A 9,840-nucleotide genomic window follows, 5' to 3' on the forward strand; every position below is an offset into this window, starting at 1 on the left:
AGGTCAGGCAGGATCAGAGGAGTAGGAAAGTCAGTGTTTCGAAAATTCGACTTTCCTGCTCCTCTGATGCTGCCTGGTCTGCTGTGTTCCTCCAGCTCCACACTGGGTTGACTCTGACTCCAGCATCAACAGTTCTTGCTAACCCTCAGTGGTTAGCACTACTACCTCACAGCTCCAGGGACTTGGGTTTGATTCCAACCTCGGGTGACAGTCTGTGTGGAGATTGCATGTGCACCTTCTGTCTGTGTGGGTTTCCTTCCACAGTCTAAAGATATGCAGGTTAGGTGGATTGGCCATGGGAAATGCAGGATTACAGGGGTGCGTCTGGGTGGGATGCTCTTCAGAGGGTTGTTATTGACTTGATGGGCCAAATGGCCTGCTTCCACACTGTCTTGATTCCATGATTTACAGCATTGACAACCTTATGGTGGATTTAGCTGGAACTTGTGACTTTGGAGAATTGTACTTTACAAAAAATGTAATTCCTACAAACCAATGATGTGTGTTACTGATTGCAACGAAGAAACGTACGCACCAGTACCAATTTTCGAGTAAAAACTTGTCATTTGGCTTCAAGGTTATCACAGTATATGGAAGATGCATATCTTTAACTTTGCTGAATAATCAACAAGTGGCTGGACTGAACGGCCTGCCATTTCTGCACCGCCTCATGACTGCAGGGCACTTTTTCAGCCAATGAAGTGCTTCCAAAGAGCAGTCGCTGTTACAGCATAGGAAGTGCAGCAGCCACCTTATGCACAGCAAGATCCCACAAACAGCCATGGTAAAGGCTGGGGTTTTTGGGGTGTTAATTGAGGGATAAGTATTGGCTGGAGCACTGGGAAAACCCTGCCCGGTTTTCTTCAAAACAGCAATACGGGCCCTTCCACAACACCTCCCACCACCAAACCCACTGAGAAACAAACAAGGCCTTAGTTTAATGTCTCAAACCAAAAAAAAAGCCAGTACTGCAGCAGTCCTGAACTGGAGTCTGAACCCTTGTGATGCCAAGGTGTAAGTACTACCCACCCACCTGCGCCACATGCTCATTCTGCATGGCACTGAAGCAAACAGAATGGACGAACTATAAACTGGAAGAAATGCACAACAGGCTGCTGATTCACGATCATCCACTTTGCATTATCAAACAGAATCAAAATCATCTCCCCCCAACTATTGCTAAGGCTCAAGTAACTGATCAAATACCTTGAAGAAACCTTTGCATCCTTCACAGGTCCGTACACCATAGTGTTGGCAGGAAGCGTTATCTCCACACACAGCGCACTGGCCCTCATTAGAAGGGGGGTTACGAACCGGTGGAGAGGGGATGGGATTGTCTATAACAATGGGACTGTCCAAGAGACGTGGTCCACGGTCCATGGGGAGAGCAGGAAAATTCATGGAGGCTTGGCTGGTGGCATCATAAGACATGGTATCAACAAGCTGGTGGACAGGGTTAGCTCCATGGGAACTTGCATCGAGCCTCATGTGGCAATGTGACACAGGAGACTCTGAAGGTACCTGCTTAAAGGAAAAGAATGAAAGTTGGGACACATTTTTTTGTTGATCTAACAAATGATCCACCTCACCATATTGCAGTGAGTGATGAGGAAAAGAATCATCCCATATGGACACTTGCTGCGTTTGAAAAGCGGGGGTTGATGGTGAGGGGATGGAGCAAGATCCATTGTAATATTGAGAAGATCCACACTGAGGTAGCACCTCTTCCAAATGCATGTTGATGGAGGCTGGATAACAGCCAAACATCTGAACGTCCTCCACTTTAAATGGAGACTGCTGGTTGGTAAGCATCAGTTGGTACAAGTATGCATCAAAGTCTCCGTTGTTGCTGTCGATGAACGTGTTGAAGCTGGGAAGAGAGGTTGTGGCAGCAATCTCCGTGGTGCTGAGGTCCATTCCAAGCTTGACAAATTCAGGAGTCAAAAAGTCAGAACTGTAGTCCTCATATGGTCCTCCACTTTGTGGCAAGGTCCCATACTGTGCCTGAAGACAAGGCATCTCTGAAAGGGAAACATATTAAAACTATTCCAGTGAGAGGGTATTTTGTGCTTCATTACATCTTGCATGACTTACTGAAAACAAACTCTACACGTGAGTGATATCCGGTGATGTCTTATAGCAATCTTATTTCACCTCTGAGGTCAAAGATCAAGATGGTCAAATGTGTTTATATGTCAACACTACTCTAAATTCAACAAACTGCCAAGCTCACTGGCACTGGAATTTTACGTGCAATGGTGACAGTAAGTCAATCCAGGTCGGATGAGGCACTCAGATGCCATCCTCATGCCCTCTTATTCCATTTTTTTTATTCAGGATTCTTAAGCTATTTTTGACTCAATTTCCAAAGGCTTATGTCGAGTCTGTTGAATGCAAGCTGGCCATTTTTTCTTCAGTCTGGACTCAAGACCTCATGTATTGGAAAGTAGATTTTTGAAAAAGTACTTACATGACCTGCAATGCTGACTTTTCTTAAAGTGGCTTAATTCAGGTTTTGTACATCAGAATTAGAATTAGCTTTATTGTCTCACGTACTCACATAAGTGCAGTGAAAAGTTTACAATGTTGCCACTTACGGCGCCATCTTAGGGACCAAAGTACCTAGTTACAGCATCTTAGGGATAACCACATAGCCACAAATAAATTGTAACAGAAGACAAGAGTACAGTCGAAGCAGTTGACCTTATGACAGCAGACATTCTAAACACACATAAGTGACCGTTTGTCATCATGAAGATACATATATAAAAACTGAGCCCTCCACTGTGTCCCTCCAGAAAAGTGATAGCTGCTGCCATTTGTTTATTCATTTTTAAAATGGAATAGCATGGGAAACTGTATTCATCTTTTGATTGTGTCACAATGCCAAAGGATCCCATGCTAAACAGTTTAAGATTGATCGATTAATTTAACTGTTGTCACTTACTGAGATACAGTGAAAAGTGATATAACAAGGTGTAGAGCTGGATGAACACAGCAGGCCAAGCAGCATCAGAGGAGCAGGAAAGCTGACGTTTCGGGTCGAGACCCTTCTGCATGCTATACATGCAGATTGAACCATACAAAGTGCATCAGGGTAGCAGAACAAAGTGAGAATGCAGTGTTACAGCCGCAGAGAAGGTGCACCTAAGAAGATAGGAAGAGACCATTCAGCTCCTAGAGCTGGTTCTGCCTTTCAGCTATATCGCAGCTGGTCCATAGCTTAACTCCATCTCTCTTCTCCTCTTGTGAGTGTGTATGTGTGGCTAGTGGGACTTATTGCACAAACTTGCTTGACAATCACCACTGCCCAGATGGTGGCGAGACGGCACTGGGGAACGAGCCCAGTGTAGCAGAGAGATCGAGCCTGTGTGGGGAAAGCCCAGCATGGAGTGACTGCAAGCCCATGGCTAAAGAAGGACTGTAAGTTGGAACTTTTAACTTTATTTTAGTAGCTACTTTATACTGACAAGAACTGCAATGTTGAATTTTCAACTTATTTCTTTATTTTTCTACTTTTTGAACTAAGATTTTGTACCTTTTGTACCTTGTGCCTAAGATGGCGCCGGAAATGGCAACATTGTAAACTTTTCACTGTACTCCTGTATCCCCTGTACTGGAGTACACATGACAATAAAACCTAATCCTAATTCTCCAAGAAACACTACCTCTTCCCTTGGTTTGAGCGTCCTGGTCCTCCCCAATCCAACATTCGCATAAATCCTGCCATCAGCAAACTTGTATGTTACTTCTCTCAGCGCCTACATCTGGATAGTTAATGGCCAGCCAGCAATGATTAAACACAATCAGATGCCATGGGGCTGGAGCAAACAGACATTATTGCTGGGAGCACTATGGAATGAAGAGGGTGCTTTATTAGCAAGCCCAGTTCCGATGTGCTCAGAACTTCTGGAGCTGCACTGGTTGCCAGGAGATGCACATATTGCTCCAACAACTCACACAATCTCCCCTCTCTCATCCCTCAGGCCATTCATAAGTACATCAGCAGAAAATGCTCAGAACAAAAAGAGAATGTGAGCCCGCAGAGGGCAAGGTTGTTGCTTGCTAAGGTCAAAGAGGATGCACTTCGACAATCTCATTGATCAAAGCCATTTCTGTTACTCTTTTCACCAAACTGTACCAGGGTGGCTCAGTTGCTAACAGCACATTGAGGAGTTCAAGCCCAGCAGTTTTCACTCCAGTGTCCTTCAGAAGGTCGGTATGGACTCGATGTGCTGAATGGCCTGCTTCCACACTGTAGGGATTCTATGATTGAGACTTCTTCCTTTCCAAGGGAGGCCACATTTCCTTGTTTGGATAGGCATTACAAGAACCCTCCTTTACTGTCCCTGTTTACCAACCCCAGTGTTGGAAGAAGTGCAGGAACATAAGAAAAAGGATTTGGACAGGACCAGGCCAGTCATACTATCCCGGCCTGCCTTAACTCCACTTTCCCACCCTCTCCTCATATCCCATTATCCCCTGGAGGACCGGGATGGCAGCCTGACCAACTGATCCCACAAATAAGATTAGTCGATCATTCCTTTCATTGCTGTTTCCGAATTTGCTGTGCAATAAAACAGCAGCCACCCTCACTAATATATGGATAGAGTCAGAGCCTGGAAACAGACCCTTCAGTCCAAACAGTCCATGCTGACCATAATCCCAAACTAAACTAGTCCCACCTGCCTGTGCTTGGCTCATATCCCTCCAAACATTTTTTATTCATTTACTAATCTAAATGTCTTTTAAACATTGTAACTTTACCCACATCCACCACTTCCTCAGGCAGTTCTTTCCACACATGAACCACTCTCTGTAAAACAATTGCCTCTCATGTCATTTTTTAGATCTTTCTCCTCTCACCTTAAAAATATGCCACCTAGCCTTGAAATTCCCCACCCTAAGGAAAAGGCACCTTATCTATACCCATCATTATTTTATAAACCTCTATAAAGGTCACCCTTCAACCTCCTACGCTCCAATGAAAAAAATCCCAGCCTATCCTTCGAATTCAAATGTTCCATTCCTGACAACATCCTGGTAAATCTCTTCTGAACCCTCTCCAGCTTAATAATATCTTTCCTATTACAGGGAGACCAGAACTGGACACAGTATTCCAGAAGAGGGCTCACCAATGTCCTGTACAACCACAACATGATGTCCCAACTCCTACATTCAAAGTTCTGAGCAATGAAGGCAAACATGCTAAACATCTTCTTGACCACTCTGATCTATATGTCACTGCACTGACACACTACCTAATGCAACTTTAAATTCAACTTACTTCACTACGTATTTAGATTGGGACAAGGCACAATTGAAATGCAAATCGTGAGTGCAGAAGCAAGAATTATATACATTGCTCAAAAAATCTCATTTTCTGCTACCTCAAGTCCCTTGCCCAAGCTGACATCCCTAGGGTTGGGTCCCCAAGGCTGCCTTTTCTGAATTCTGCTGTGCCAATGTAAAGTGGGTAGCAAGCATACGAGCCTTGGCAAAAGCAAAGACTGAGACGGTCAGATTTTGTGGAAAGAAAAACTCAAGCATTTTCACACTAAGTCTGACATCTGGCATCTCTTTTACTACATACTAATTGAGCATGAACTCAATCCTTTGCAACAAGCTCCCGCCTTCTCTCTGACAGGATGGGCAATGTGATTGACCCAAATTGCAGCAAACAGATGTACAAAAAAGAAAGCAACAGGGCAAATCTTAACAATTAAGTGATAGAAATAGATATTTCACATAAATGGGCTTCTCTTTCTTCTTGTCCTGCCAGTGAGGTCGAACAGTGGTTTGACTATATTTAGCAAAGCATTAAAGAACAGTTAGTCAGAAACTATCTCTAGCAATAAACCAGTTCAGTTACTTCACAGAAGGGCACATTGGAATTACAAAATAGGAATAGGCAGGTATTTATCTGGATCTTGCTGGAGGGCCACCTGGTGGTGAGCTCTTGCACTCATGTTCTGGAAGGGAATTTCCCTAATCGTGTGTACCAGCCACCATCTGAAAGCCACATGAATTTTAAAAAAGTTGTATCTGGTTAACGGGGGATGTTTGCTCCAAATGTTTCAGGCTCTACCGTGGTGTTTGACAACAGAAATAGCTGCACCTTTGACCCAGAATTCATTGTGAATTGTAACCTTAACTGTTAGCACAGAGAGAGCTCTAGACACTTGCCACATGTGCTTCAGTTGCTGCTTTATTCTAAAGCTTTTGGTGGTAAATATTCTGGCAGCAAACCACACTGTATTGAATCCAACACTGTGCCAACGGTCAGTGCTTCTCCAGATACAGTCTGCCAACGGGCTCGCCATCTGGTTCCCCTTGCAACCTTGAGATCTCACCACTATCCAATTTTCTTGTAACTTCCTGCACTTTTTTTCCTTTTCTCATACATCAGCTCGGGTTTTTCATTCCATTTCACACTTTTGACAAAAATAAACAAAGCCATTAATGGAGATGATTCAAGTAACTAGGTGGGTAAGGGGTCTCCCGTGGGCAGTAGGAAAAGTAAACAGTTAATGTTTTCTTGCATTAACAGCCAAAATATCATCCTGGATGAGTACAAAGGGATGTGAACAGTCCGCCCTCCAAAATAAAAGGACACAATAAACTCGGCATCCTGTACTGACACATACTAAATCTTTCCTATCTAAAACAAAAATCATACTGTGTGCTTAGTGGAACATTCAATAGCGAACAAGTTACTAGATAGACAGAAACAGCAGGGAGTCATTAGCAGTGAGTGGCTTTTACTGTGGTTTCTTAGAATATGTCACTCTGACTCAGAGTCACGGAGTCATTTGCAGTGCAGCCTGTTTGGCCACATCAAGTACATCCTGACTCTCTGCAGAGCAATGCAGTCAGTCCCACTCCCCCTGCCTAATTGCTCCAATAATGATACTGATGATGAAAAAGGTGGCATGGTGGCTTAGTGGTTAGCACTGCTGCCTCAGGGCACTAGGGCCTCAGGTTTGATTCCACCCTCAGGTGACTGTCTGTGTGGAGTTTGCACATTCTCCCTGTGTCTGTATGTGTTTCCTCCGGGTGCTCTGGTTTCCTCCCACAGTCCAAAGATGTGCAGGTTAGGCCGTGGGAAATCTGGGGTTACAGGAATAGATTCTGGGTGGGATGCTCTTTGGAGGGTCAGTGTGGACTTGTTGGGCTGAATGTCCTGCTTCCACACTGTAGGAATTCTATGCTCCTCTTCCACTGGTTTGCAGCTTTCACCATGAAGCTGTTTCAAGGGGCTCTTACTACACCATGTTCAAACCACTGCCCCGCATGCATTGTCCCCGGGTTAAAATGAAAGCTTTCCACCATAGTCCATTCTTTTCCCAAAACATCAAAAGCTTTTTTTTAGAAATTCATTCAGAGGATGTGGGTGCTACTGGCTAGGCCAATTTCTACTGTCCATCTTGAATTGCACTTGGCTTGTGGGTTGTGTAACCATTTCAGGGGCAGTTAAGAGGTAACCGCATCACTGTGAGTCTGGAGTTACATGTAGGCCAGACTGGGTAAGGACAGCAGGTTTCCTTTCCTGAAGGACATTAGTGAACCAGGTGGGCTTTACAAAAAAAAAAAATCAATAGTGGTTACAGGGTTACCATCAAGCGAGCTTTTAATTCCAGACCTTCCAAATTCAAATTTCACCAGCGGTGATCGCAGGATTTGAACCTTTAACGTATTAGTTTGGATGACTAGCCCAGCAATCTAGGACTCCTTACACTGTCCTAAGCCTTCCCTTCCACTTGCAATCAACTGGCTCCTGCTTTAGCTTACCCCAACTCCTTTTACCCAGTTCCACACTCGCAGGCTCCTGCAACCTGACTTTGACCTTTCCTCTAGGTAGGGAGAAAACAAACTACGAAGGAAAATGACAGGGAAGGAGGGAGCAGCTGCACATAAGCAAATTCAGAGTAATATTTCTGAATTGGGCGGCTTGTGCATCAGATCGGTAGCTCTGCCCTCGCTCAATGGATGAGGGCAACCTGGATATTGGCAGAAGGTGGAACAGTGCTGGGCCACGATGCCAACCACTGTCGAACTTCCCACCATTAGTCATACTGTGAGGAGTGGCCACCTGGATGTGGTATTGATGTGGTCAACCCAAGGTCAGCTGAACAGCTCACCAAGAAGAGTCAGTTCCTCATTACAGGGAGTTAGTAAATACAGACAAACCAGCATATGTATGAAGACTACATGCCAACCTGCTTATCAATACCACAACTGCAGTCTCTCAAAGTCTTTCCGTGCTCCCACAACCACCTGCTGGATTGAGTTTTGAAAACGGTACACTTCCAGCCCGCTTTGAATGCAGACCAATGTGAGATCTGCCACTGGATATCACCATGGTTACTTTCACTAGGTCACTCCTCACCATGCCAACAACAAGTTGAAAGCGTAAATAACCTGGACTGAGACTGGCTGGAACCATGCCAGTAAAAGGGGTGAGAAAACAATGTTAATTTGAGCCAGAGGTCTGAAGAGTTAAAGCACCTTTAGATATCCTTCACTGACCCACCTTGGCTGAAGTTCATGAATAATTGTTCTATACACATTTACAGAGAATGTTCTAGATCTTTGATGAGGGGTGGTGACTTGTATAACTCTGCATTCCTCCGATTCTGTCCTCATAAGTAGCTCTGATTTTAGTTGCTGCTCCATAAGTAGCCATATTGTCAGCTGCATTGGCTTCAAGCTCAGAATCTCTTCCATAAATGCCCCGTCTCTCTCCTCCTTAATTCCTTTACTGTTCAAAAAATTATCCAACTTTGTGTTAAAAATGCTGCTGAAAATGGACCTGTTTGGCCTGCCCTTTGGTCAGCTGCCCTAACATCTCCTTATTTGGCTCAATGCCAAACCTTGCTTGATAATTATGGTTATATTATGTACGGAGTAAACAAGATAAGGGAGGTTGTTTCCATGGGCGGGTGAAACTAGAACTGGGGATATAGCCTCAAAATAAGGAGAAGCAGATTTAGGACTGAGTTGAGGAGAATCTTCTTCACCCAAAGGGTTGTGAATCTGTGGAATTCCCTGCCCAGTGAAGCAGTGGAGGCTACCTCATTGAATATTTTTAAGGCAAAGTTGGATAATTTTTTGAACAGTAAAGGAGTTAAGGGTGATGGTGAGTGGGTGGGTAAGTGGAGTTGAGTCCATGAAAAGATCAGCCATGATCTTATTGAATAACAGAGCAGGCTCAATGGGCCAAATGGCCTACTCCTGCTCTGATTTCTTATGTTAAAGGTGCTATGTAGATATGGGCCATTTATTGTTTCACTGTGTACATCAGTGGTTGGTCCATTCACTTTTTGGCTTGGCCTACGTTACATGGGTGGGGAGGGGTCACTCAAATGCTGGTCGACCACCTAAGCCCTCAGTTTTCTTGGATTTGGCAGGTGGCTTGATCTTCCCACTGTATCCAGGCTAAGGACTGTCACTTAATATTCATTGGCTTGCTAAATTCCTTCATAACACTTTATTCCTGGAGTGTGACTCAAACCTGGGGCCTTCCGACTCTGAGCCAGGAAAACTACAATCAGAGCCAGTCCAGTTTGTTCTCATACATATCAGCATGTTGTGCCAGTTACAGATTCATTACCTCGGACACGGTCACAAAGTTCATTAGGTGGGCCGTACAGAGCACGAGGCCACAGAGATGGGCTGAGGAGTTCACTGAATTCTGGGCCAGTCGTACACAAGCAAGACTGAGGGTGTAGTTAAGTGTTCAGTTAGCCCTGGACTGCTCCGCCTTGTGGCTACATTGGCAAAGAGTTTTAAGCAGGTTTCGAACCTGTAGGTTTTTAGCTTGCATTTAGAAATGGGCTG

At 44.5% G+C, this 9,840-nt stretch overlaps 1 protein-coding gene across 1 annotated transcript in view; it reads right to left on the reverse strand.

Annotated features, from left to right (window-relative positions):
- Positions 1-9,840, reverse strand: part of LOC109924537 (nuclear receptor subfamily 4 group A member 1-like) — a 36,558-nt gene that overhangs the window by 19,203 nt on the left and 7,515 nt on the right. Inside the window, exon 2 of the mRNA XM_048618830.1 lies at positions 1,207-2,021. Coding sequence (XP_048474787.1) covers positions 1,207-2,019 — 813 coding nt within the window. The 5' untranslated portion in view covers positions 2,020-2,021. The remainder of the gene's footprint in view (positions 1-1,206; positions 2,022-9,840) is intronic.

This window comes from Rhincodon typus, chromosome 41 (assembly GCF_021869965.1).
Source record: "Rhincodon typus isolate 14 chromosome 41, sRhiTyp1.1, whole genome shotgun sequence".
Classification (NCBI taxonomy): domain Eukaryota; kingdom Metazoa; phylum Chordata; class Chondrichthyes; order Orectolobiformes; family Rhincodontidae; genus Rhincodon; species Rhincodon typus.